The sequence below is a fragment of the Haliotis cracherodii genome, unplaced genomic scaffold (genome assembly GCF_022045235.1).
Source record: "Haliotis cracherodii isolate W230 unplaced genomic scaffold, xgHalCrac1.p SCAF_1, whole genome shotgun sequence".
NCBI lineage: Eukaryota > Metazoa > Mollusca > Gastropoda > Lepetellida > Haliotidae > Haliotis > Haliotis cracherodii.
The window spans coordinates 38,297,199-38,323,509 of NW_027266264.1; the positions used below are offsets into that span (position 1 = coordinate 38,297,199).

Here is a 26,311-nt window from a genome sequence, read left to right on the forward strand (position 1 = left end):
CGACATAAATAGGTCTAGTGGAAAACTGGTGCCTTTTGATAGTTTGGGAATTTTGAACAATATATTTTCGAGTTTCCCTCGCAACGACTTTGACTTAGACTGAAAATCAAACTTGGCACGGATCTTGAAAACCATTCAATATTTCTTCACCAAACTTGGCATATAAATAGGTCTTATGCTAAACGGGTGCCTTTTGATAGTTTGGGATTTAAAAAAAATTTCTTTTTCGAGTTGTTTGTTTGTTTGTTGTTTAACGCCGCTCTCAGCAATATTCCAGCTATAGAACGGCGGTCTGTAAATAATCGAGTCTGGATCAGACAATCCAGTGAGTGACATCATGAGCATCGATCCATGCAATTGGGATCGATGTCATGCATCAACCAAGTCAGCGAGCCTGACCACCCGATCCCGTTAGTCACCTCTTACGACAAGCACAGTCGCCTTTTATGGCAAGCATGTGTTGCTGAAGACTGTTGGCAGCGACTTTACCTTAGACTGAAAATGGCGGTATCAGAGCAGATCTAGAAAACCGTATCCTATATATAGGTCCAGTGGTGAAATAATGCGTTTTGATAGTTTCTGAGGTTTTCCGAATGTTTGTTTGGCAAGGGCATAACTCGAAACCGTTTACACATTCTACAAAAACATCTACGCAGGGTTGTCTGAGATCCGTTACCATCATGAGATATATACCACTTGACAAAGGAACTTGGACAAGGTATATGGCGATTTGTTTTTTGTGAAAACACAATTTACAAGTGGCACCCAAACCAGCCTACTTCTTCGTAGTACATGGGTAACATGAACAGTGGCACCGGAATAGTCATGGTGATGGACTCAAGGTGACTCACTTGAATGTTCGATCACTTAATGCTCATTTCGAAGGTGTGAAAAATGATAAGGTTGTCATTGTGGTTCATATTTTGTGTTTTACAGACACTCACCTCAATGATTATAGTGAAAGAGACCTGCCAGGATATCAAGTCTATCCAGGAGACACTACACATGGTATTGCTGTGTGTGTCAAGAACCGTGTCCAGCTATGTGATGTAATGTCATCGGCAGTATTGAATACATTTCCTTTTTGGTTGGCAAGTTCTGGATTGCCTGTGTGTATGTTCCTCCAAAAGTGTCGTGGACACAGTTGTCGCATTCACTTACTGATTTCATGCAGAAACTTCAGAATCTCTCCGAGCAGCATGAATGTGTATGTCCTAGCTACTGGGGATTTCAGCTATGTGATATGAATGAAAAACTGAAACTTGAAGATTTTTTTGATCAGCGGAAAATGACTCAACTCATTCACACTTCAACTCACTGTCTTGGAGCTACACTGGACTTGTTGTTTACTGATCATGCTGGTGCTGTAGCATTCCAGACTCCAGTCTACTACTCAGATCATCAGATGATTGGTGCTGTACTTCTCAGTACACCTCATGATAACCCCTGCTCTTAATGACCTCAAAGTAGAGTAAGAACTCCCCTCCTTCTCTGATTATTGTTTAATTACAGTTACATATTCCATCATAAACTGCAGATGGCAAAAAAAACCACCAATAACTTTTTTAGTGCTTGCAACTGGGCCATTTACAAAAATGTCCAGTGAACATAGCTCACAGGGGCTAATGCCTTGCACACAACAGACATGTCATATTGGAGGGGGGTATGAGTATTTCATTCTTGTTAATGATAGATGTTGAAATTTGCCTTCTTGTTATTATTCAGTATTCTGTAGAGGGGAATGTCCGTGTTACTCTCCATGCCTTAAAAATGATGGAGCCGAGGCCCATTCTTTTTTAAGAATAGTAGTTGCTCTGATATTCCCCTTCCAAAACACCCCCTACCTTTACACTTTGAAAACATACTCTCTAGTGGAAAATATTTAAAAAATAAACCACACAATGTACCCGTATGGGGAATCGAACCCCGTGTCTTCAGCATGACAAGCGAACGCTTTAACCACCAGGTTACCCCACTACCCATCTGTTCGATTTTGTAGGGTGTGCTTAGCTTAATTGCATTAGTGATTGTGAGTTCCCCAATAGGTGCACATACTTTGGCGTCTATGTGCACATGCATCATGTGGTGTTCATGCATGATGTGAAATTCCATTGTTATTAGACTTTTTGTTCAGATGGAATGCCACGGTTTGTAAATGTCCACATCAATGACAGCTACATTCAAATAATTTGTTCCCTTCTTTTTTGTCAGTAGTATATCACGTATATACAAAACATCACACTAACATCTTCCTGCAGAGTTTTATGTCAATAAACACACAAATTGTGAGCATACAAATAACAAGTTGGACGTAAAGACCATGCATATGTGGACATAGGCACAGATACCTTCTACCAGCAACTTGAAACCTCTCAAAAGCAACCTTACAAAACTTTGGTAACATCACTAAAGGCACTATATCAAGAGTGTAAGTATTGAGACTTGGACAATATGAGAGATCAATATAGCGTCAAATATTTCTAGAATCAAATATACATAGTCACAGAGACACTAACTTAAGTTATTCAAAAAACATTAAGCAATCCAAGATCCAAGTTTTGTTGAAGGCAGTGACTTACTCGAATCTAAGTCAAACAAGTGCTGTGATTTAAGTACATCTCATGCAGGTAACACGTGTAGTAAATCCAAAAATGTTAAGTGTTCAATCAAATGTTTCAATTCTGTTTTGCTATCAAACCAGATGAGGCAATAGCAGCATGTACAGCAAAATCAATAACAGTTTCTTCTGAAGACATCTCCCCAAACACTTGACAGGGGGACGCAGGTTCAACACTCTCTTGGTCCATCAGAATACAACCAGCATCTTCTTTGGAATTCTTCGCTACAGATGGAACATGGGAATGAATCAGTTTTTGATGGATACTGTTGTCCTTCTCAGCTCCAGGACCATATGTCACAGTGTCAGCACTGCCTAGATTGGAAACAGAACAGTCTGGTATGCACTCAAGTGATGCAGTATCTGAGTTACAGCCATCATCATAATCAAGCCCACATTCTTCATCTGCATCCTGAGCAGAACCAAGTGAAGATGAGGTCTCGGGTGTTGTGTGTGGGTGCACGGCAGAATTCTGGTATGATGTGTCATCAGATTGTCTCTCAACTGTTGGAGTAGTTCTGGACTGTTCAATATTCCTAGCAAAGACAAGTTCAGAGGCTTGAGTTAGTTGATTGATAACAGGTTCCAGTCTATCATGCAAATTCTGAATAGGCTGTTGATTTCTGACAGATAGACCTTGATCTCTGATAGCTAGAAGAACACCTTCATTTTCAAAATCTGCTCTTCTCACATGGATGTTTGGTGGATCTGGAGCTATGACCATTTCTTCAATAGTTCTGTTAATGGCATTATCAACAATAGCCTTAGCTGTGTGTTGATCTTGCCAATGTTCAAGATGACCAGCACCTTGATCAGGTATGTCAGGAACATTTGGAGGATTGAAAAGCTGGGCCTGTCTCCGCACATTACACATTTGGCAATGAACATTGTTACAAATACAGGTGTTTCTACACTGAGGACTTCCTCTAGGCTCTAGACTCTGTACTGACTGACCTTGAGATGCTCCTGTAGAAGGCTCCTCTACAGCAGCCTCACTGATGATACTGTGTCCTGAGATAGATCCAGAAGAGGTAGATGGTTGTATATCTAGACTTCCTAAATTTAAACTGGCATCTACCGTTGAGCATGCACCAGTTACTGCCCCTGGTACTGATGGAGCAGGTGTTGAAAGGCGGTTGGAACGTGACTCTGCATTATGCTGTAAACACAACTTCATTGTTTGAATGTCTACCTTAGTCTTGATCACTGACAGCACCAGGTTAGATGCATCTGTTATGTCATCATCTGAGACATCAGTGGTATCAGTGCTGCCACTACCATTGGGATATGACATAGAAGAATCTCCATGGTCAGATTGTTGAGCAATCATTGAGGAACTATGGTTTAGCCCTGACAGAGAAGTCCTCTCACACTCTTGATTACCCATATCATGACCAGCAGACACTGTTTTATCATTAGCGCAGGGTATCATGATCTCATCTGATTCTGTTTGTTGATGTTTAAGTGGCTCTAAACAGCTTCTTGTGCCAGAACAGTTTTCCACACAGACCAGACCACCATTTTTGACTCGGGCTCCTCTTTGACATTTCTCACCACTTGGCATTCCTTGTGCATGACTGGAACGGTTAAACCCCTCTACTATGTCACAATATCTGGCCTTTTTCAAAGGAGGTTCGGCTTCTGAAATATTTATATTCATGGAAGATCCATCCCCAATGGTGCCTGTGCTCCCTTCTTGTCTGCCACTGACATGGCCTTTGGAGCTCCTTGTGGAACTGGCCTGCACAACATTGGGCAAATCCTGGGCCAAGATGCCTCCTTGTGATGTGGGTACATTTTCCATCATTCCCTTCAGACTTAGACACAGAAAACACCTACGTCTTCCATGTAACTGCCCCTGCAAAATAGTTAATAAAACTAGTTCTCCATCACAATCAGTGCAAAAACTCTTATAGTATTTTAAGAGTGTCATGAATTTATTACAAATTTAAAGTTTAATGTCATGTTCTAGAAAATTGCACTTATCCAGCAACTTAAAACCACTTTAATGTTGCCAGTCTACTGAGATACCATGCCACATTTTAACATGGATACCCCACTCAGACACAGTATACTGAATCCAAGTTGACCAGTCCTTGTTTTATCTCTTTAATGCAGAGCGCAGGTAGGGTAACAACAAGCACCATTTTTTAACATTTTTTGGTATGTCACGGCCAGAGAACAAACCACTGCCCTCTGCAGCCTGGGCAGCCAATCTGCCCACTGGACCTGGGAGGCAGTCCATCAATAATGAAAAGTGCATTGGTGTTTGGATTACCCCCGGTACCTGCCCAGCAGAATCAGCTCCATCGTTCATTTCTTTCTGAACTTTTCAAATAATCCATTCCATGTATTACATCTCCACTGTATCATGATAAATATCCTGAACTCATTGCCACTGTCTCCATCTGACTTATCAGTAACTTTGCACAGACGTCTCAGACTCATGAACATAACTTGATTGGACGTCTTTTTTAGCTTTGCATACCTTGAATTGAACTCCAAAACGAAACTATGGTGGCAAATGGGTCTAGGGTATCTATCCTAATGGAAAAGGGGTATAATACCCTGGATGAATGAGGATGCCTAATTGACGGATCAAACCTATTACATACCCTTTTTTACCTTAACCTTGTAGATCAATCAAAAAAAAAGTTGATACTATTTCCCTAAACATCTTGAATACATGGTGTATATTATGAGTGGCCATTCGGTCAAAATATACAAATTTGAAATAAAGGACAAAAGTACGCAATAACAGTCAAATTTTATGAATAAAGAATGAACGTTGCATCTACACACATCAGTGAGTGACATTCTTCATGGCAACCTTCAGCTTGGAAATGTGTTGACTGGTGAAGCTATCGGTATTAAATGATGATTAAATCATATTATATATCTATATATTTAATACAATCTCAACAGTACTATCAAAATAATATTTTTGTTCTGTGAAATTTCCAAATGGTAAAAAAAAAAGAGATGCTTTTTTAGAAAACTGAAATTTGATTGGTTAAAAAACCTGCATGCATTCTCAGGATGGACTGTCACATGAAAGAGATGTGATTGTATTTGAGAAAATGTGCTCTGACTACCTGTGAGAAATCCCATAAATATAGCCACAAGGCTCTGTTGCTAACCTGGATGATTGACGATAAAAAATGTCACACAAGGATGAGGTAGGATAAGCAAAAGAATGATTGTAACCGAGGTTCCTGCAAAACATACCTCACATGTCATAAATGACCGAGTTAGAGTTGGGTTTAACAACACTTTGAACAGTATTTCAGTTATATCATGTTGTGTTAGTTGGATGTAGCACACCTAAGGGACGGGACTCTGCATAGCAAATTATGCTTCCTTAGACGGCCTGTGCCTCTGCATTGTTATTAAATTACATATTGATACTTACATGACTGGCCAGGGCTTCACAGGAATCTTGTGTTTGGACATAACTTTCAACCGAAATACTCAAAATCATATTTTATCCGTCATGACTAGTTTTATGCATCAGTACTAGTGTTATCCATCAGTTTTAGTTTTATACATCAGTACTTGTTTTATCCATCAGTATTAGTTTTATACATCAGTACTAGTTTTATCCCTCAATACTAATTTAATCCATCAGTAATAGTTGTTTTACACCATGTAGACTAAAGGCAAAAACTAATGCATCAGTCTGGGACTTTGGCCACTCAGATGTAGCAGGGATCAAGTACAATTCTGTTAGTCTACTAGGATCAGCTATCTATGGTCCATATAATAAGACTCCAATGTACAAAACTATCATGCTGAGAGCCCATTCGGAGTAGTGGCCTCAAAAGTATTCGGCACAGACTGTGCATGTCTCTCTAAATTGTGCTCATGATGACAACCAGTTTTTATATGCTAGACTTAACTTTTAGTGGCTCATGAAGAGGGCCAAGATTCCATGTTCATCATTGTTGCCATAGCACTTCTGGCAGCCACAGCAGTATATGAAGGTCAAAGGTTCAATGTGTGCCAAATATAACAATACACAGACATTGAAAAGTGCAACTTAATATGTATGTCTATATGCATCAAGTGCATGTAAAACATAATAAATTTGTGTTTGACTAACCCTTACTTTTCCACACAACTCCGACCTCTGAACACACTCAATACCTCTAAGCTCAATGTAACATACTACATCACTGATCCCTGTGTTACGTGTAATTTGTCATGTTTTCTTGACGTCATCAAACTGGGTACTGCCAGATTATATATGTATGTTCCTCTTATGTTTTACAGCTATATGTCATTACTCTATATAAAATCATGACACAGAGATTTGAGATTTTATTTATTTAGACTAGTTTATGCATCTATGTTTCAACATTTATAAATTGAGTGGACCATGTGCAACCTGATTTTGTCTGGTGCAACTAGGTTTTCATCTGAGCATGCACCTGATGCATGTTAAATCAAGTTCTTTAAATGGATCCCTAACAGTAAAATATACTAAAGAATTATTGAGCAGAGGGTATATTTGTTTCATATGAGATTTCATAATGATACATGCAGACATGGCAGGACATTGGGTGGGCACGTTTAAGATTAGAGCAGAATTCTGTGCTCACATTTTAGAAACGCAATTACCCAGATAATATACATACAATCAAGCAAAAAACAACATTTCATATGTGATTCTGCACAGCACATACATGTAATTACTTAAAATGACACTTCATTTTCATAAATGAAGAACAAAATGGGCAAACATTTTACATATGGCTTCAATGACATCTATGTCTATAAATGAATATGAATTATGTGAACCTCCATGCACAGTGGCAACCCCTTAAGCCTGCCTGTAACAATCACTGGATGGACAGACAATGTATAATGTAAGGTAATCACCACAGACCGTATGTAGGCTGGTGATCACCACAGAGTGTATGTAGGCTGGTGATCATCACAGACTGTATGTAGGAAGGTGATCACCACAGACTGTATGTAGGCAGGTAAATCACCACAGACCGTATGTAGGCAGGTGATCACCACAGAGTATATGTAGGCAGGTGATCACCACAGACCGTATGTAGGCAGGTGATCACCACAGAGTGTATGTAGGCTGGTGATCACCACAGACCGTATGTAGGCAGGTGATCACCACAGAGTATATGTAGGCAGGTGATCACCACAGAGTGTATGTAGGCTGGTGATCACCACAGACTGTATGTAGGCAGGTGATCACCACAGAGTGTATGTAGGCAGGTGATCACCACAGAGTGTATGTAGGCAGGTGATCACCACAGAGTGTATGTAAGCAGGTGATCACCACAGACTGTATGTAGGCAGGTGATCACCATAGACTGTATGTAGGCAGGTGATCACCACAGACCGTATGTAGGCAGGTGATCACCACAGACCGTATGTAGGCTGGTGATCACCACAGAGTGTATGTAGGCAGGTAAATCATCACAGACCATATGTAGGCAGGTGATCACCACAGACTGTATGTAGGCAGGTGATCACCACAGACTGTATGTAGGCAGGTGATCACCACAGACCGTATGTAGGCAGGTGATCACAACAGACCGTATGTAGGCAGGTGATCACCACAGACTGTATGTAGGCAGGTGATCACCACAGACTGTATGTAGGCAGGTGATCACCACAGACTGTATGTAGGCAGGTGATCACCACAGACCGTATGTAGGCAGGTGATCACCACAGACTGTATGTTAATACTGCCTGTTTACTGTTAATACTGCTTTTTTTACTTGAGACCCAAACAGTAAGATCCGCCACAGATCGGAATACTATCATGTGATGACCACACACCAAGATACTTATCATCAGCTCTTTTCTACAAAGTCGAGGAGTTAAGGCCACAAACAGCGTATCATCTCTTTTGAATCATTTTATAACCCCAGTAACACATCCAAGCATTATGTTTATCATGTTTATACTGTATAAATTCACTGTAAGATAATCAGCTGGCAAATTCAAAAAGCACATCTTTGTTGGATAGGTAAGTACAAACATGTATGATATGTTAAAGCTTTGACGGTTTCATATGAGAGGATGCCTAGAGATGACACATATCATAATATAAGCTCAACTCAGTTGGGCTTATGGTCAAGTTGAGCTTAAACTCTCATCAAATCAGATAAGAACAACCAGTGAACCTTAAAGACAATGTCTGCAAAGTTCTCACAAAGTCTATTATACTTCACTTCATCTTCCCGAGGCAAGGGAGTTAAATGACTATAAAAGTCCAGTTACAACCCTTGCTGAACTACGCTGGAATGATGGAGTTACATTTTGGCTGGACAAATGAGTCAATGCATAGTCCAACCAAACTCACGTAAAAAAATCAAGATTTCTAAATCTTTTCATGTTTTTTATTGAGGTACTCACATGATTTGATGCACTTTGCAACGTAAGGCCCATTTTATTACAATATAGATCTTGATCATCAATCAGATTGTGTTCACTGGGCGCCGCCATTTTGTTTGAACACATGCAAGTGATATGGGAGGTGGAATCTGATTGGTTAATAGGAGGGACATAGAAGGGACTCGTAACAGCCACTGGTGGTGCTACAATGGATTTCAGAAATTCCAGCCTAGTTCAGCAAGAGTGGAAACTGGACTTTTACAGTCAGTTAACTCCCTTGCCTCCAGAGGATGATTACACCTATCTGCCTATGTAATGAGATTATCACAGTAAAACTCTGACATCCATCTCACCCGACCATTACTATGCTATAGGGTAGGGCTGGGACGGTACACCACCTGTGCAATCCAATACGTATAATGATACCTTGCTTATGTTCTGATATGTATCATACTTGTATGTGCTCTAATCTGTCGTGCTTAAGCCATATTTTTCATACAGTGTGGCCAAATACCTGGCATACTTATGATTTACAGTTGGCAGTGTCAAGTATGGTGCAGTGGATGAAAATATTTGCTTTTTCACTCCTAATTTTCACTCCTAATTTTCACTACTAGTTAGTGTTTGGTGTAACAGTTATTACAACAAACATTAAAAGCAAGTATTGATATTTTTAACTTAGTGTGCAACTGTGATCGATACTTGTATCGAGAAGTAAAAAATTGTGATCCACTGATGCATCGTTGCATTGTCCCACTACTACCATAGGGTGTCTGGTGGTATATACAGATTTCAAAAGAAAAACACATTTTAGCTTCACAATGGAATTTCAATTTTTTATTCAATATTATTATCATAGAACTAGGCAGATCATTGTTCTTTAGTAAAGTGACCAATATCATGTCAAGACTTCCTTATCTTGATAGACATGATACTGAAATGTGATGACATGTATGAAAATGGTAACACATTAATAATATCAAACTGCTTACCATTACCATCAACCAGCACTCACTGATAGCCTTAGGTACTTAAACAATGGCTGACAGGCCCCTGCTGCTGCAGAGACCAGTGGAAGGTCAAGGGTAGATGAGGTGGTTTCAGTGGTCCAGGGCTGGGTCCTCCTACTTCTAACATAGGGGACATTGACATGGACTCAGGGTTATGGACTAGCCAACTAGTAGGTTCAACTTCAACTGCCAATCTGACATTGCTTTACATTTTACAACTACCAGTCAAAATAGAGATCACCGTGAATATATTTGATCCATGTAGGTTAAAGGGAGCATGTCATGGGCACCAGGTTGTCGAGGATCCTGATGATTGAGAACTTCGACTTGGTTAAATATATCGACATACATTCAAATTTGTAGGATTATCTGAAAGGCATCAAGATGCAAGCAATTCCAGATTCCAAATGTTGGATTTGCAGAGTGTCAAGTAGAGTTTATTAGAGGTTGATCCATAACCCTGAAACTATGAAACAACTTTTCTAAGCAAGTAACTATGCTGCTACATTAAACATCTTAAAGCTAACTCAAAACTGCTAAACTGTTAAGTACAAACAAGTGCAATTTGTCAGAAAAGAAAAACCTGTAAAAATCGTGCAATGCACATTTTAGTGAAGTAATACTTGTTCATTACAGCCCATTACAATAAATATTCAAGGGAAAGATTTTGACCTCAGCTATATCTTCTTTTCCCCACTTCTGTCCATGGATTAGGAGTAAAGTTTTGGCCTAAAGTGGGGCAATATAAGCGGAGGGGTCTTCATCCCCACTCCCATTCTGTGCATGAATTAATGAGGAGAATTTAGCAGGGATGTATTGTGGAGTTTAAACCAAGTGCCTTTAGCAGACAAATTGATGTTTTCAGTCTTTATTTTCTTAAATTTAGAGGCATTATAACACAGCATTCGATGCAACAATGTAAAACTAAATTAGTTAACTTACACCTTTTATAAGCTTTATTAGTCATTTTACAAATGAAATACTACTAGCAATTGTAAAGCAAAATAATTTAATAACCTGAAATGTTAAATTTCATGTTTAAGTTTGGTAACTTTCACACATATTTGGTGTCAACCGTAGGCTGAATATGATCCCTAAGTTGCCCATAATTATGAAAATACCTTGGTAAATCCCAATATACTCCAACTACTTCAGACATCTCTAGTGTGTCCTGCTTTGATTCTTAATGCACTTTCCATGGAACATCTAGGGACCTCCCCCAAATCTGTAAATTATAACATTTTTTATTTTTATGCTTAATGTTAAAAACTGACTATGATTAAAATGGTGGAAACTAATTTTCATTATTGTAGATCTATTTTCAGTATAATGTGAGAAAACTTAGTTAAACAGTCACAAAATATAAGTGTCGTTATTGCTTTTCGTCTATGAATATGTCACAGGTACTCTTGCTACTAGGAAAACACTAGCTACGCTTACATTTGTTAAACCCTGACCACAATATGTTTGTTTGTATGTCTGTTATAGCTTCATTCAGCAATATTCCAGCCAAACAACTAGACACTCCTGTGATTGATATTATGAGCAATGATCCACGCTATTGGGATACGATGACATACAATCAATCAAGTTACAGAGGCTCACCACTGATTATTTCTTGAACAATATGCAAGAAATTATGTCTTGTTAATTAACTGCAATTCCTTGTGCCATTATATTTCTTGAAAGATAAGAAAATACCCGAAGACCTACTAACAATGATAGGCCCTTTGAATTGCGGCTTTAATAGAAGACAAAATGACATAAACTGCATTTTTATCTCAATAAAAACTACATTCTAGTAACTAATAACTGATGGGATAATATATTTGGTGCTTAACATACATTTTAGCGTCCTTTCGCATGAATGGCAATACTATTTCTAATTTTTAAGAAAACCAACACGTTCTGTCAATATTATGGCCGGTTTATAAGGATTTATAGAACAAATTTGAGGAATACATTTTGGAAAGCAGTGAAAACGTCAAATAATACAACTACGCATACTTACTCATAAAATTATAAAGTAAAACTAATCGTAACTGAGCGAGCAATATTTATATCTGTTGTACTGGGGCTTCGCTTCGCAGGTGCGCATCAAATCTCAGTTTCAGTATTAACCGTAATAATTTTCTTTATGAATTTATTCGATAGTTTTTTAAGTACAGTTATTATCACAATATAGACAGGTAATTTGATATCGTGAAACGCATTCCTTGTTGAGAAAAATAAACAAAAATTAACACAAGTCTCGCGAAAACGCAGTACCGAATTCTCGCCGGCGGCCATGTTTGTATAGCTTCGCGACGAGTAGCAGACCGAATCTTCTTCTATGACATTTTTGATAGTTTGCCGGAATGCGATATGTCAGAGCTGAGTTATCAAGCCATTCGGACCGCAAATCAGGCTAGAGAAGCCGTGAGTGTTTGATGTTCATGCTGCATTTTCCTAGGTGTTAATGGCATCAGATTGAAAACATCACGAACATCTGATAAAATCATAGTGATAGAAATAGAATATAAATGTACGAATAAAATCATCGGATATTATTTATCTTATATATATACGGTGACAGTGATCAGGTGATAGTCAGTGTCAGCTTATCTGACCACCGACCTTAAGAAAAATATTACCCGATCTGTTATTACAGAGCAGGTACTTGGTTTTAGCGAGATAAACATGGTCAGCATAATTTAAAACACTGTAGTAACTATGCAGTAATAATGTACGCGTGTAACACTACTATGCCAACAAATATTCTCCCTACTCCTGATTTGTCATTAGTACTACATTGTTAGTAATCTTTAGATAAACATCTTGTGATTGCTATGATTATCTTTTTCATCACCTACAGCTTTTGAAAGGTATACCCTGGTTTCTCCATTTTTCGACGGTGTAAGAGAATAATGTCATCGATTGCGGACTAATCAAAACCAAAACGTATCCTTTCATAATCCATTAATCAAGTGTTTAAAACAGCTTACTTTGATTTGTTTATATATATTTTCGATGTTTCTCTCCGCCGGTGCAGCGATCGATAATGGCCGACCTATATTTGTGTACACACAAGTGACGTCACCATTTTTCGACGACAACGTGTTACGCACGAAAAGTTGGTATTGTCGAGTAATGTATGGAAATATTTACTCACCATAAATCAGGAATGCCGACACTGAGTGTTTGTCTTCATATGAATACTTGTAGCCCTTCAAAATCAACTAAACTTTGCAAATAACAACGTATATACAGTCTGAACACCATCTAGGCTTTATTCCTCCTGTGATGTTGGCTGACAGTGGGGACAAAAGAATTCGCCATGTCTTCGTACAAATCGTACATGCGTGCAGAACTTCAAGTGCACCCAATGTCCACATGTAGGTCTCGTGCACTGAGCCCAATTCACAAAAGTTACATTTGTGCATTGCCTAAGTTCATCCGGCGTGAATTTGTCACAAACACAACACGTTTCACCATCTCCACTGTCGTCACTGTCGGAGGATTTTGAATCTTCAGTTATCCCTGGCACTTGTCTAGGTGTTCTAGCCTTTCTTTTCCCCTTTCCTTTCGATCCATTTCCTTTTCCTTTGCGCTCTGTGCTTTCCTTTTCAGTTGTTATTTGATGACTGTTGATTGAAGTGGGCTTTATTTTCTTTTGTGCTTCCTGATGTTCAATAAGTTTGTTAGTAACCTCATCTTCAGTAATGGGCTTCCCTCCAACGATTTTACTCATGGTTTTTCTGACTTTGGCTGTCTGGACATTCTCTAGAACCTCACCCCTTCTCTTCCCTAAGAAATCACGGGCTTGTGACAAATCTCCTGCTACTTCACAGAGTGTCTGCTGCTTGAATGTCATGGCTGGTGCTACTGCCTCATCTGTCACAACGTCTTTGTTATATGGAAAGATGCCAGATCGTCTGAAAGAAGACAAGATGTTGTTGGGTGTTAATGTGCAGGCCAAAACTTTGCAGGCAATCTTGCAAACATCGTATCTGGTGATAGCTTTGCCTCCTGACTCTCGCAGATGTCTGTGGCATGCAGCTGTCCATCCAGCTTTGACAGGTCCATAGCACCCAATGTCGAGCGGTTGCAGCAGGTGGCTTGTATGAGGTGGCAACACAAATAGGACTATGTTGTGCTCTTTCGCCCATTGGAAAGTCCCAGTGAAACATGGCTTCTGTGTCCATCATACAGAACAAGCAAAGGAGAATCAGCACTGTCACTTTTAGCATACTTCGCAAAGTGAGTCTTCATGTAACTATTGAAGATATCAGTGTTGGACCATCCAGTCTCTGAAACAGTTCCATCAGCACCTGGTATAGCTCCTGCCATCAAATCTTCTCTCATCTGTTGGCCAGGAAAAATGAAGAATGGTGGGATCGAACTGCCAGTCGCACTCACGGCACCAATCAAAGTTACTGTTTTGGACTTTCCAGTGGTTACTGCCTGGGGTTTACACTTCGACGATGATACTATTTTAGGAGGTGTGATATCGGTCTGTAGACCTTTCTCATCAATGTTGAAGATGTCTTGAGGTCTGTCTTGGAAACTGTGCTTTTTCATAATCTTGTCTAGCTCGATAAAATAGCTATCAACTGACTGCCGAGTAGCACATCTAGCTCTGGCGTATTCCAGTTTCCTGGGCTTCTGCACGCGAATATCAGGCCAACGTGAAAGAAAATTATACAGCCAACGTAAACTGAGAGGCGTGATTCTGTCCCTGTGTCCTAGATGATGAGCATAATCAGTTGCCAAATTGATTGTTTCATGTCTGGTATAGCCGTACCCAATCTCACTCATGACTTTAATGTGATCAACAAGCAGAGACTCCTCCTCTTGTGTGAACATAGTGGTTTTGCCAGATTTAACGACATCAATATGGATTCTGCCTCTCACACGATCTTTCAAGAAAGTAATAGGAACCCCCCACCATACTGCAGCTTGCTGAACAGGGATCCATCCTCCTCCAAAACTTTCATATATGAGTTGTGTAAGTCTTCCTGTGTATAGGACGACCTATATGACCCTCGAGCTGAAGGAAGTGGCTGCAAGTAATTAAACCCATTTATTGTACACAATATTTACTGTTTTTTGTTGCTATATCTTGCTATGTGACTCTTTTCAATTACAAAGAACACTGGTCGCGTAAAAGTAAATCTAACTGATGTAGGAAGTCAACAACGTACTGTTAAGTTCAGTAAGGATGGCCCAGTCAAGCTTACGTACTTTTTTTAGCGGTCTGAGCGTGACGTCATTAGAAAGTGTGTATTTACTGAGGCCATTGACAAGTGCTAGCAGACGATTGACTTTGATGGGATTTTGACTGACTGACTTGATGAAATCTGACATTAAAAGTGAAGACGAAATCTGACATTAAAAGTGAAGACTTTTTGGGAATAAGTAATCCTGGCTTTATATGCAGTGTGGTGTGTATTTTTTGTTTAACTTACCTTACGAATCTCCATTATCGGCAAAATTTTGTTTGCGAGATGCGGGGGTCGGGTTGTTGTTTACCACTCCCTGTGACCTCTGACCTCGCACGTGTTCTCAGAAAATAACGCGATAACATCGGCCGTTGAAAAATGGAGAAGGTCGAATAATGGAGACGGGACGATATATTTGGATAAAAGGAATGCTGCACTTTAATAGGTTGATTTTGGATTCCAATTTCTAACTCATTAACTAACCCTAAGGTTAGGAAAGGAGAATTTCACTCAAATGAAAACATCACAAGATTGGTGTAAACCTTTGTATCTTTAACATGTTTAATGGAAAAAATGGGTGTATATTTAAAGCTGAGTTTCACATAACTTATATGTGCCACTTCGTACTCAAGGAGTGAACTAACCCCCCCTGGATGCCAGAGGGACGTATATTTCCCTCCTCTTCAACCCTCACTTTGAAGTCGAATAAAATTCAACATACAACACGCACACAAATACTGTGTTTTTAATTCTGTGGGAAATTCCCTGTTCTGTGATATAATCCACTGTCATTTCAGGCAAAGCAAAAGTTATTGAAAATGACCTGACAATTAGGTACGTTGAAAATATCGCCATTTTTAACACATTATGAAATTACCATTTACAGCATTTAAAAAATCCCTAAATTTCAGATGTTTACTCGGAGAAATGAATTTCAAACATAGTATATTAGTGATCAGTCATTTATCTGTCATTTATCAATCACCAATGATCATTCCAAAATGTCGCCGATAACCCTAGAATGTTTTGGCAAATCTGCAAACACAAACGCTGTAGTATACTTTCTGCCATATTGACAGTGTTTACAAAATCATGTTTCATGTATGCCGATAAATGAGACACCTATAACATCGCATGCATACATTTCAAAGTCAGCTGAGATGCATAATCCTTGAATTCCTCATACATTTTAGAATCAAATGACAAATTTTTTTGTCACCAATACAAAGTGTCTATGCTAGATGAATTTAGGGCTATCCTTTCGTCCATTCATTGCATACATTGACTCAACATTTTCATGATATGAAAGAAGAGAATCATAGCAAGAACTGGGCTATAAAAGCAAGATAAATTGCAATGATTTGGTTACTTCAACAGAAATTGTCAAAGTTTCTGTCCTGCCTGACGCCATGATGGACGCAAAATCATGCACAACGACAACCGTCCGTTATCAGAATTTCTGACTATTTCTCTTGGTTTCAATGTAAAACATAAAAAAAAATAACAGTACACAGATTGTCAGAATGTTTCTGATTACTTACAGTGTTCCTGCTGTCTTTTGAAACTGCCAGTTCTTGTGGACTGGCAACACTAAAAATTACCTGTCCCCCCTTATTTTTGTCAGTCCCAACTTAACACAAATAAATAAACATATGAAAATTACCTGGCTTTAATTCTGTCAACATCTTGTTCGATTGCAAAGATGTCATCTCTGAAGTAACCTAGTTAGATCTACTAGTCATTCACGCAAAGTTCAGTCACAATTTAATCTCCTTTTTTATGATATTTCAGGACAATGTTGCTACAAATATATACTTAACCTCACCAAAGTGAAATGTTATTTCCTTGTAGTAAAAATGGACAACGGGAAACCCTGATGGTAACAGACAAGCTGACTTCGATAAAAAATACACTTATTTGAATATCGCCAATGTTTTGTTCATCAACAAAAATTTATATCATACTTTGTTTGCCAGTCCACAAGGACAGGCAGTCACATGAATTACCGGTCCAAGCCTAATTTTACCAGTAAAAACTGGTAAATACCGGTAAACGGTACACAGACTTACATGTCACATTTATGTATATACCATCCCTGATTTAACGAAAGTCCCCTCGAAAAATCCCACGTACTATTCTCAGGGAACAAATTATGTTAAATATTGTCTTTCTCCGACATTGTCAAAGACATTAATCCAGCCATGATGTCAGTTTTAAATAATTAATTACCTTTGATGAAAAGACTAGTGCTCTATTAATAATGGTGCAATATTAGTCAAATAACACTTGCACAATCAGGAGAAAAGTAGAATCTAAGGACTGATTTATAGGTTAGATAGGGCCATCCATTTCGCTATTACTTCAATTTTTTTAAAGTACAATCTCATAATTTCTTATGTTTTTTTACCTCAAAGTACACAGTTTCAATTTCGATATATGTGTTGGAATAGTTAAGTTCCTCATGAACAAAACACCATGAAAATATATTGTTCCTATCCACAGCTCAGGACCAGACTCAATGCCAACGATTCCCTGATCAGTCTTGACATCCAGGATGCATACCTTCATGTGCCCAGCTACTCCAGCAACAGATGGTTCCTCTGGTTCTTCTTCCATGGTGTCCATTACCAGCAAGCTGTCCTACCATTTGGAATATACTCTGCCCCGTGGCTTTTTACATAGATCACCAAGCCCATGGCCGCCTACTTACACATAAGTAACATCAACTTCGAGTCCTACGTAGATGATTGTCTCCTGAACCACCCAGACTCGGAGGCCCTCACCCACCACAAGATTTCACCTGTCACCTCATCCATCAGCTGGGGTGGCTGATCAACGAGACCAAGTCGGAGCTCACTCTGTCATTCCGTGTTTCAATTCCTACGTCCAATTCAGCGGTTTCATGCCACCTTCATCAGGCGCCAGATTCTGTCAATCTCCATTGTCCTCCCGATTCACCTTCAACCTAACCTTCGTAGGTGAAAAGTGGAGTCGAATGTCTTCAGCGGTGTCTCCTTGACCGCGCTCAAACCCAGGTTACACCTCTTTGTAGATGCCTCTGGAGACCCTCACGACCTCAGGCAATCAGGGTTTCCGGCACAGCAACAATCTAGAACTGGAAGTGCTCATTTTGACTGTCACACAGTAGCAGGTCATCCTTGAAATGCCCAGGTTGCAATTTCCATGGACAACATCACAGTGGTATGGTGTCTTCGGAATCTAGTGCAGATGTTCCGCTTCTTCCATCTGAAAAGACAGTCTCGGCCTAAGCTTCCTAGTTCAACACATTCCAGAGTGCCGGAACGTGTTAGCGAATGCACTATTCAGACCAGGCAAGGTTGCTCCCACAGAATGGAAGTTACATCCCGAGATATTCGCAATGATTTGTTGGAGGATCGACCATCCCAACGTCAACCTTTTCGCCACCAGTCAGAACTTCCAACTGACGACCTACATTTCCCCGGTTCCAGATCCGCAAGCCAAGGGCTACTCTTTGAGGGCAGCCAAGGCCATAGCTTTGGCACAAAGACCTTCCACCATGGGTTGTACAATGACAAGTGGTGTTCCTTTGAGTCTTTCTTTAAAGACAGGCGTCAGGTTTCTAACTCTGCTTCCCCCCAATCCTTGCTGAATTTCTACTCTTCCTGCGCTGCAAATGTCACCTCAAATGCTTTACTATTTCTACATACCTAGTTGCCATTAATTCGGTGCTAGCCATCCTGGAAGATCACCGAATGACGAAAATACCGGAATTACAAACTTTTGGTCCCTTGATGTTGGCTAAACAGGTCACTAAACCCCCGCATCACTGATTTGCTCGGACCCACAAGCTGGCCCATCAAACTCTCTGGTGTTTGGCATCCTAGATTAGAGGGCTCACATGCTGTGCGCATTAACTCGGTAGGTCAGTTTCTGATTCTAGCTCACACTTTTTTCCATTACTATTATTTTATCTGTACTGGTTACTTGGACCTTGACAAGGATTTATTTCGGATCACATCTGAAGGTATACCCACTACCGTACCGTTTGATAAAGATGCATTAACATTCTTTTTCATTTTTTAGGTGATTTTGATTTGGGTTGAGGATGGTGTATCCCACCTGTTATCACATTAAGTTTACATTTCAGGCGCTGATTTGATTATTGGTAGGCTTGCAGGCACAAATCATGCTCATCATGCTGATGCCATGGGTTATTGTACTCTTATTACTGATGATTTTCACTTGTAGGATGAAGTAAAGACTGATGCAAGGAAGAAGAATCTGCTCATTCTTGTACTACATTACTTATTTGAAGAAGGGTAAGTTACCAAGAATACATGCCAATAGACTTTGGTCAGAAACTAATCATGCTGAATGGTAATATAATGCAGTATTTGTTTGTGTCATTCGTCAATTTTTCAATTTTCAACATCTTCCTCATAGCACAGGTGGACTATTCTTAAAGCTGCCTTAGCTGAAACAAATCCTAGCAACTTAATATAACAATAATTAGAAGTAATTTATGAAATTGCATTTAGTTTATAAATTCAACAAGTAATCTTTTCATCATGACCTCTTTGCAATCAATCATTGACCTGGAAAATGTTGCCTGTCATAATTGTCAGATACAGAAGTGTGGCCTGAGGATGTTCTCAAACAGGCGATGTGTGTAATAGTTAAACATAATTTTACATGCCAAATTTTATTTTCAATGTAATAGGTGGGAATGGTTTCTTTGGTAGTTGATTATTGATATGGATTCTCCAACATTGATTTGCAGATATTTAGAGTCTGCTCAGTCACTAGGGAAGGAGACGAACATTGATCTGAGCCGATATGAAGTGTGTGACAACATTGATCTGGAGACTATACTCATGGAGTATGAGTCCTATTACTTTGTCAAGTTTGCCAGATATCCCAAGGTGACAAAAAAACTCACCCAAAGTGGTAAGTAACAAAATGATTATGGTGGAGGTTTTTCCTCCTGAGCATTAGCTAGCTGTGATACTGTACAATAGGCATGTTTCTTTGAAATGCTGGCCATATGATTGCATCATGTGGATTCTTGAGTGCACCAGTTGAACATGAATGAACGTCTTTTAGGGATGGATAGTGGCAGCCGAGCTTGCCCAAGTCCACTCTCATATTGTTTGTGAAAGTTAGAGCAGTTTTGTATGTCTATTTTAATGTCTGTGTAGTCTTGAAGGGACACAGTAAATGTGTTCAGTAATTCAGAATGTCTACCTTTATGATTTAAGTTATCAAGAGTCTATTCTTGTCTTATTCTTTTTGTTGAAGGGATGGAAATTTGCTAGCCCAAGTCAGTTCATATTACGTTTAAGTATCCTGAGGGTTAGTTGAATTACAGACTCTTTTTTTTTTACTAATTTGGGGGGATTTTAGAGGCATCCTTTTTAGTTAGTCACTATTAGGGCCATCTTCCTGCGGAGTTAACTTGACTGTAAAAGTCCAGTTTCCACTCTTGCCAAACTAGGCTTGAATTTCTGGGCTCGATCATAGCGCCACCAGTGGCTATTTCGAGTTATGTCTCATCAACATAACTCCTAATCAGATTCCACCTCTCATATCACTCAAACAAAATGGCGGTGCCAAGTCAAAATCTATATTGCTATAAAACTTTGCAAAGTGCATCAAATCATGTGAGCACCTTGATTAAAAACATGAAAAATATCTATTGATGTCGAGTTGGCGGTACACATTCTTTGCAAATCCTGCATTCGACCGAAATCTGTACGGCAGTTGACAAACCAAATGCCAATTTCCTTTCATGGACTATGCATGTCATAAGAGGGTGGTCAGGCTCGGTGACTTGGTTAATGCACGTCATTGTATCCCAGTTGTGTAGATCAATGCTCATGATGTCTATCACTTGATTGTCTGGTCCCGACTTAATTTTTACAGTGCGACGTTAAACAAATAAACAAACAAATACAATCTTGTGAGGTGAGCTACAGTGCCTGCCGGCTGCACTGTCTTGTGATAGTCTACCCACTATGATTATGTGTATGCTTGTCTCTCCATGTTCTCACTGTGTTTGTTTCTTCCCTCCTCACAGGCTACCCAGGTAGAGTTGTCTGTTGCATGTTGCTTCTTGTATATTTCACCCAGCATGGTTGTTGTGATCCGCTTCACATAGAACGTATTTATAACCAGCTTCCTCACAGATCACAAAAATCTTGCAGGGATTGGCATGGTATTACTTAATTGAAGGTAGAACTGTGAAATAGCAATCATGTTTGACTTTGAAGTGAAATATAGCTAACATTGTTTTGATGCACAAGTGGTTGAGCATGTGATTTTGTTGTTGTTTTTATTGATTGTTCTTAACACATAAGATATGATGCAAGATGGAAACAAAGATAAACTATACTACACAATAGATGTGATACATGAAATGTACTAGATGATGGAGGTGACACACGAAATGTTCTAGATAATGGAGGTGACACATGAAGTATACTAGATGATGGAGGTGACACACGAAATGTTCTAGATAATGGCGGTGACACATAAAATATACTAGTTGATGGAGTTGACACGAAATATACTAGATGATGGAGGTGACACATGAAATATACTAGATGATGGAAGTGACACATGAATTATACTAGATAATGGAGGTGACACATGAAGTATACTAGATAATGGAGGTGACACATGAAATATACAAAATGATGGAGGTGACACATGAAATATACTAGATGATGGAGGTGACACATGAAATGTTCTAGATAATGGAGGTGACACATGAAATATACTAGATAATGGAGGTGACACATGAAATATACTAGATGATGGAGGTGACACACGAAATATACTAGATGATGGAGGTGACACATGAAATATACTGGATGATGGAGGGGACACATGAAATGTTCTACATGATGGAGGTGACACATTAGATATATTAGATGATGGAGGTGACACACGAAATATACTAGATGATGGAGGGGACACATTAGATATATTAGATGATGGAGGTGACACACGAAATATACTAGATGATGGAGATGACACATGAAATATACTAGATGATGGAGGGGACACATTAGATATATTAGATGATGGAGGTGACACACGAAATATACTAGATGATGGAGGTGACACATTAGATACATTAGATGATGCAGGTGACACACGAAATATTCTAGTTGATGGAGGTGACACATGAAATATACTAGATGATGGAGGTGACACATGAAATATACTACCGGTAGATAATGGAGGTGACACATGAAGTATACTAGATATTTTAGGTGACACATAAAATATATTAGATGATGGAGGTGACACATGAAATGTTCTAGATGATGGAGGTGACACATGAAATGTTCTCGATGATGAAGATAAAACATGATCATGGAATACAGAATGGTAATCCTAGTTGACACTGTTGATTAGTTAATACAAGATGAGACAGTTCTATGTAATCCTTCCTTCCATGTACAGCTCCTTCATCTAGCACATTTTGGAGGTATGGTAATGGTTCACAGTTTTGTATTAAAATATGTCTGCACCATGTGCACTCCCCCTCAGTTATTGACCTTCACATTTAGTTTCTATGTACTCGACACCCAGAGTATTCGGCACACACTGCTTCAGCATTTGTCATTAGGCCATGAAAACATGCTCATTTATTTAGAATATGGGTGTCATTTGATGTTTTGAAATCCCTAAACATTGTTTGGAAAAATACCAGCATTTGGGTGGAATATTACTGACTGCAGCTTACAGCAACAGATGTACAAATAAACTTGAACAAAGCAGAATGTAATCTTATACATCATGCACAGTACTTGATGATGAATCCTATGGGGATCCTGAATCAGAACAGGGCCCTAGTACCTCATGCTTGTCATAAAAAACATAACAATAAATAGGTAATTTCAACCCCCTGTCAGCAGACCTCCATGATAAGCCCATTCAGTTGATTAAAGCCTGTACGAGTACCGGGTACACAGCTGGTGACACTGTATTTAATGTTACAGGTATGTTAAATCTTACAAGCTCTAGTGTTGCCTTGCCTACTTGGACAAGTGTTTAGCATGGTTATGGTTTTGAAAATTACAAATACAGATATACTGGTTAAATGAAAACTTAACTTTCACAAAAGAGAAATTGCATTTTGTCCTTGAAGTCTGTACCTCTTTATCCTGTCCTGACATTGAAGTGTTCATTTGTCTTTCATCTAGCTGGAGAAAGGAGAGGAAAGCTTGCTCGTGCAAACAGGTACTGATTACTTCATCATTCAACCAGAACATCTCAGTATATTCATGTATCCAAAATGCAACATGTCTCAAATAGTTCTGTGCTAAAATGGCTAATCAAGCTTTAGTTTTTTGTGCCAAACATGTCTTTGGTATCATTTTCAGTAGATTTTAGTCTCAATATACATGATACATGGATGATTATGAACTTAGTTTTCAAGACCAAAATAAATTTACCAGGGGCTCTGGAGTAGTGGCCAAGTAGATTGCAGACAACTCGTCATGCCAAAAGGTAATGTATTATAATCAGATTAGCAAACAAATTGCATTTCAGAGTTGTATGTTTCAGTGTGAAATCCACAACCCCGTCTCTACCAAAGATCCCCCAAGGACAGCGTCAGCCCAGCCCTCCTCAAGCTTCAGGTTCCAACCGTCCTCAGTCAGCCAAGACCAGGAGGACTGTGTCCGGTACACGGAAACCACCATCAGCATCAGCAGCAGCACATAATGGCCATGTACACTCAAATGGGGCACTGGCTAATGGAGACACTACAGGGTTGGCATTACAAGGACTGACTGTGACGGGCATGAATTCCCATGACAACACACCAGTAGAGAGTCCACACAAGGCATTCCAGAGAGGGAAGGTGAGGAAAATTTGTTTGTTGGAGGACAGTGATAGTCAGTGATTTTTCAAACTAACTGATATCTTCTGAAGGAGAACAAATATCCTATCAAATACTGAGCAACAAATGTTATTGTGGTGCCATGCGGTTTACAGGTGAATAGTTTAACAAAGTTTGATGGCAAAGTTGATTTGAATTTTTAACTCAACTGACTTAAACATGTTAATGGTCATCTTCCCGAGGCAAGAGAGTTAACTGACTTTAAAAGTCCAGTTTCCACCCTTGCCGAACTAGGCTGGAATTCCTGGGCTCGATTGTAGCGCCACCAGTGGCTATTACGTGTTATGTCCTTTCTATGCCTCTCCTATTGACCAATCAGATTCCACCTCTCGTATCACTTACATTTGCTTCAAACAAAACGGTGGCGCCCAGTCAAGACGATCTGATTGATAATCAAGATCTATATTGTGATAAAACGAGTCTTACATCGCGAAGTGCATCAAATCATGTGAGCACCTTAATTAAAAGCATGAAAAGATTTAGAAAATATCTGTTTACAACCAGTTAGCAGTGCACATGCTTTGCAAATCCTGCAGTCGACCGAAATCTGCATGACACTTTACGAACCGGATTTCGATTTCGGTGCGCAACTTTGATTGGACTATGCATAGACTTGTTAGTCCAGCCAAAATGTAACTCCATAATACCAGCCTAGTTTGGCAAGGGTGGAAACTGGACTTTTATAGTCAGTTAACTCTCTTGCCTCGGGAAGATGGTTAAAGGTTAACATGCAGCTTTTTTGCTGAAAGCTGAATCTTCAAAATGCTATGCTATTTTATTTCTGTTTGTCTATTGTGTATATGTATATTGTTAACTGCAACATATATGCACCTTGGGCCTAAGGTGAGTCTGGGTAAGAATATAGGTCTCCACAACCTATGCTTGTGGTAACACGCGACTAAATGGATCAAGTGGTCAGGCTCGGTGACTTTAACGAGATCCCATATGCGTGGGTTGATGCTCATGATGTCAATCACTGGATTGTCTGGTCCAAACTCGAGCAACCCATGCTGTTTGTAGGAGGCATCTTGTTGATCGGGTGGTCAGGGTCAGTGACTTGGTTTGAATGCTTGTCAACGATTATTTCTCACAATATCGATCCCTGCATTGTCTGGTTACAGCCAATCGTCATATAGCTGGAGTGTTGCTAAGTGTGGTGTCGAAAAACAAGCAAACAAAGTGACAAACAAAATTTTGTGTATTAGTCTTTGTTCCAATACAATCATTGCTCTGTTTATTCAGGGAGGACATATCATTGATATACGGTCTATGATAAATGATGCTACAAAGCTGAATGTTGAAGAGGGGATAGATTCCAACGTAAGTTATGCAAGATAAGAGTTGAGGATAAGATGTTATCATGATTATTTATTTTATACTCATTATGGTGGTTAGGTTGGATGGCCCAGTGATTATGCATTCAGTGACAATAATGAAGGTTCATACTCATATAACTCACACAAGTGAAAGTCAATTCTTACATGTGTTATCAACATCACTGAATACTTCTGTGAAGATCTGGGGTAGAAGAGGTCTTCAGCAACCCATGCTTGCCCTGAAAGTTGACTATGCTTGTGGTAAGAGGCGGGATTGGGTGGCCAAGCTGGCCAGGCTGGCTGACTTGGTTGATGCACGTCATTGTATCCTAATTGTGTAGATCGATGCTCCAGATGTCAATCACTGGATTGTCTGGTCCAGACTTGATTATTTACAGACCGCCCTCATATAGCTGGAATATTGCTGAGTGCATCACTAAACAACAAACAAACATCTGTATTGTGTATACATGGGATATGAAGTAGTCTATTCTATCTATTATATGGATTACCGACTCACTTGTGATGTCTAACGCTTTGTTTTTGTTTTAGTTGTTTTTAATGTGACCAATTTTGTAGCCGGTGGTAAATAATGGGACACCCACCCCCCGCATTTTCTGTTGCTGTAGTGTTTTTTGTCCTCAACCTGAATGATACTATTACTATCTCTCTGTAAATAAAAATGAATAGGTGACCAAAACATCTTTATCTGGTGATTTCATAGAACTAATGTGACATTTACTGACAACATTGTCTTGCTTGACAATGGTATAAGGATCTATACCGGAACGTCGCTTTTCACAGTATTAAAGAAGTTGTTATCCATAAAATTGTGTGTATCTTGTCATCCATCAACTTCTAAGTAATGCCTATCAAACAATTTAAAACATTGTGCAGTAATGGTT

General features: G+C 39.3%; 2 protein-coding genes and 1 pseudogene across 3 annotated transcripts in view; 1 reads left to right on the forward strand and 2 right to left on the reverse strand.

Moving 5' to 3' along the window:
- Positions 1-2,261: 2,261 nt before the first annotated feature.
- On the reverse strand, positions 2,262-12,092 carry LOC139464286 (uncharacterized). The gene is made up of 2 exons (XM_071245813.1): positions 12,005-12,092; positions 2,262-4,475 (listed from the first exon to the last, which is right to left on the reverse strand). Exon 2 carries the CDS (start codon positions 4,422-4,424, stop codon positions 2,676-2,678), a length of 1,749 nt encoding a protein of 582 aa, XP_071101914.1. The 5' UTR covers positions 4,425-4,475; positions 12,005-12,092; the 3' UTR covers positions 2,262-2,675.
- Positions 12,093-12,281: 189 nt separating this feature from the next.
- The window catches only part of LOC139477556 (katanin p60 ATPase-containing subunit A-like 2), a 29,899-nt gene continuing 15,869 nt past the window's right edge, over positions 12,282-26,311 (forward strand). Inside the window, exons 1-6 of one of the 2 annotated variants that reach the window (XM_071260025.1) lie at positions 12,282-12,411; positions 19,425-19,495; positions 19,957-20,123; positions 23,390-23,426; positions 23,754-24,051; positions 25,333-25,410. In XM_071260025.1, coding sequence (XP_071116126.1) covers positions 12,358-12,411; positions 19,425-19,495; positions 19,957-20,123; positions 23,390-23,426; positions 23,754-24,051; positions 25,333-25,410 — 705 coding nt within the window. In that variant the 5' untranslated portion in view covers positions 12,282-12,357. Of the gene's footprint in view, positions 12,412-19,019; positions 19,095-19,424; positions 19,496-19,956; positions 20,124-23,389; positions 23,427-23,753; positions 24,052-25,332; positions 25,411-26,311 lie in introns of those variants that run through there. The other variant, XM_071260027.1, reaches the window with a different exon arrangement.
- LOC139470749 (uncharacterized) lies at positions 13,262-14,790 on the reverse strand (annotated as a pseudogene).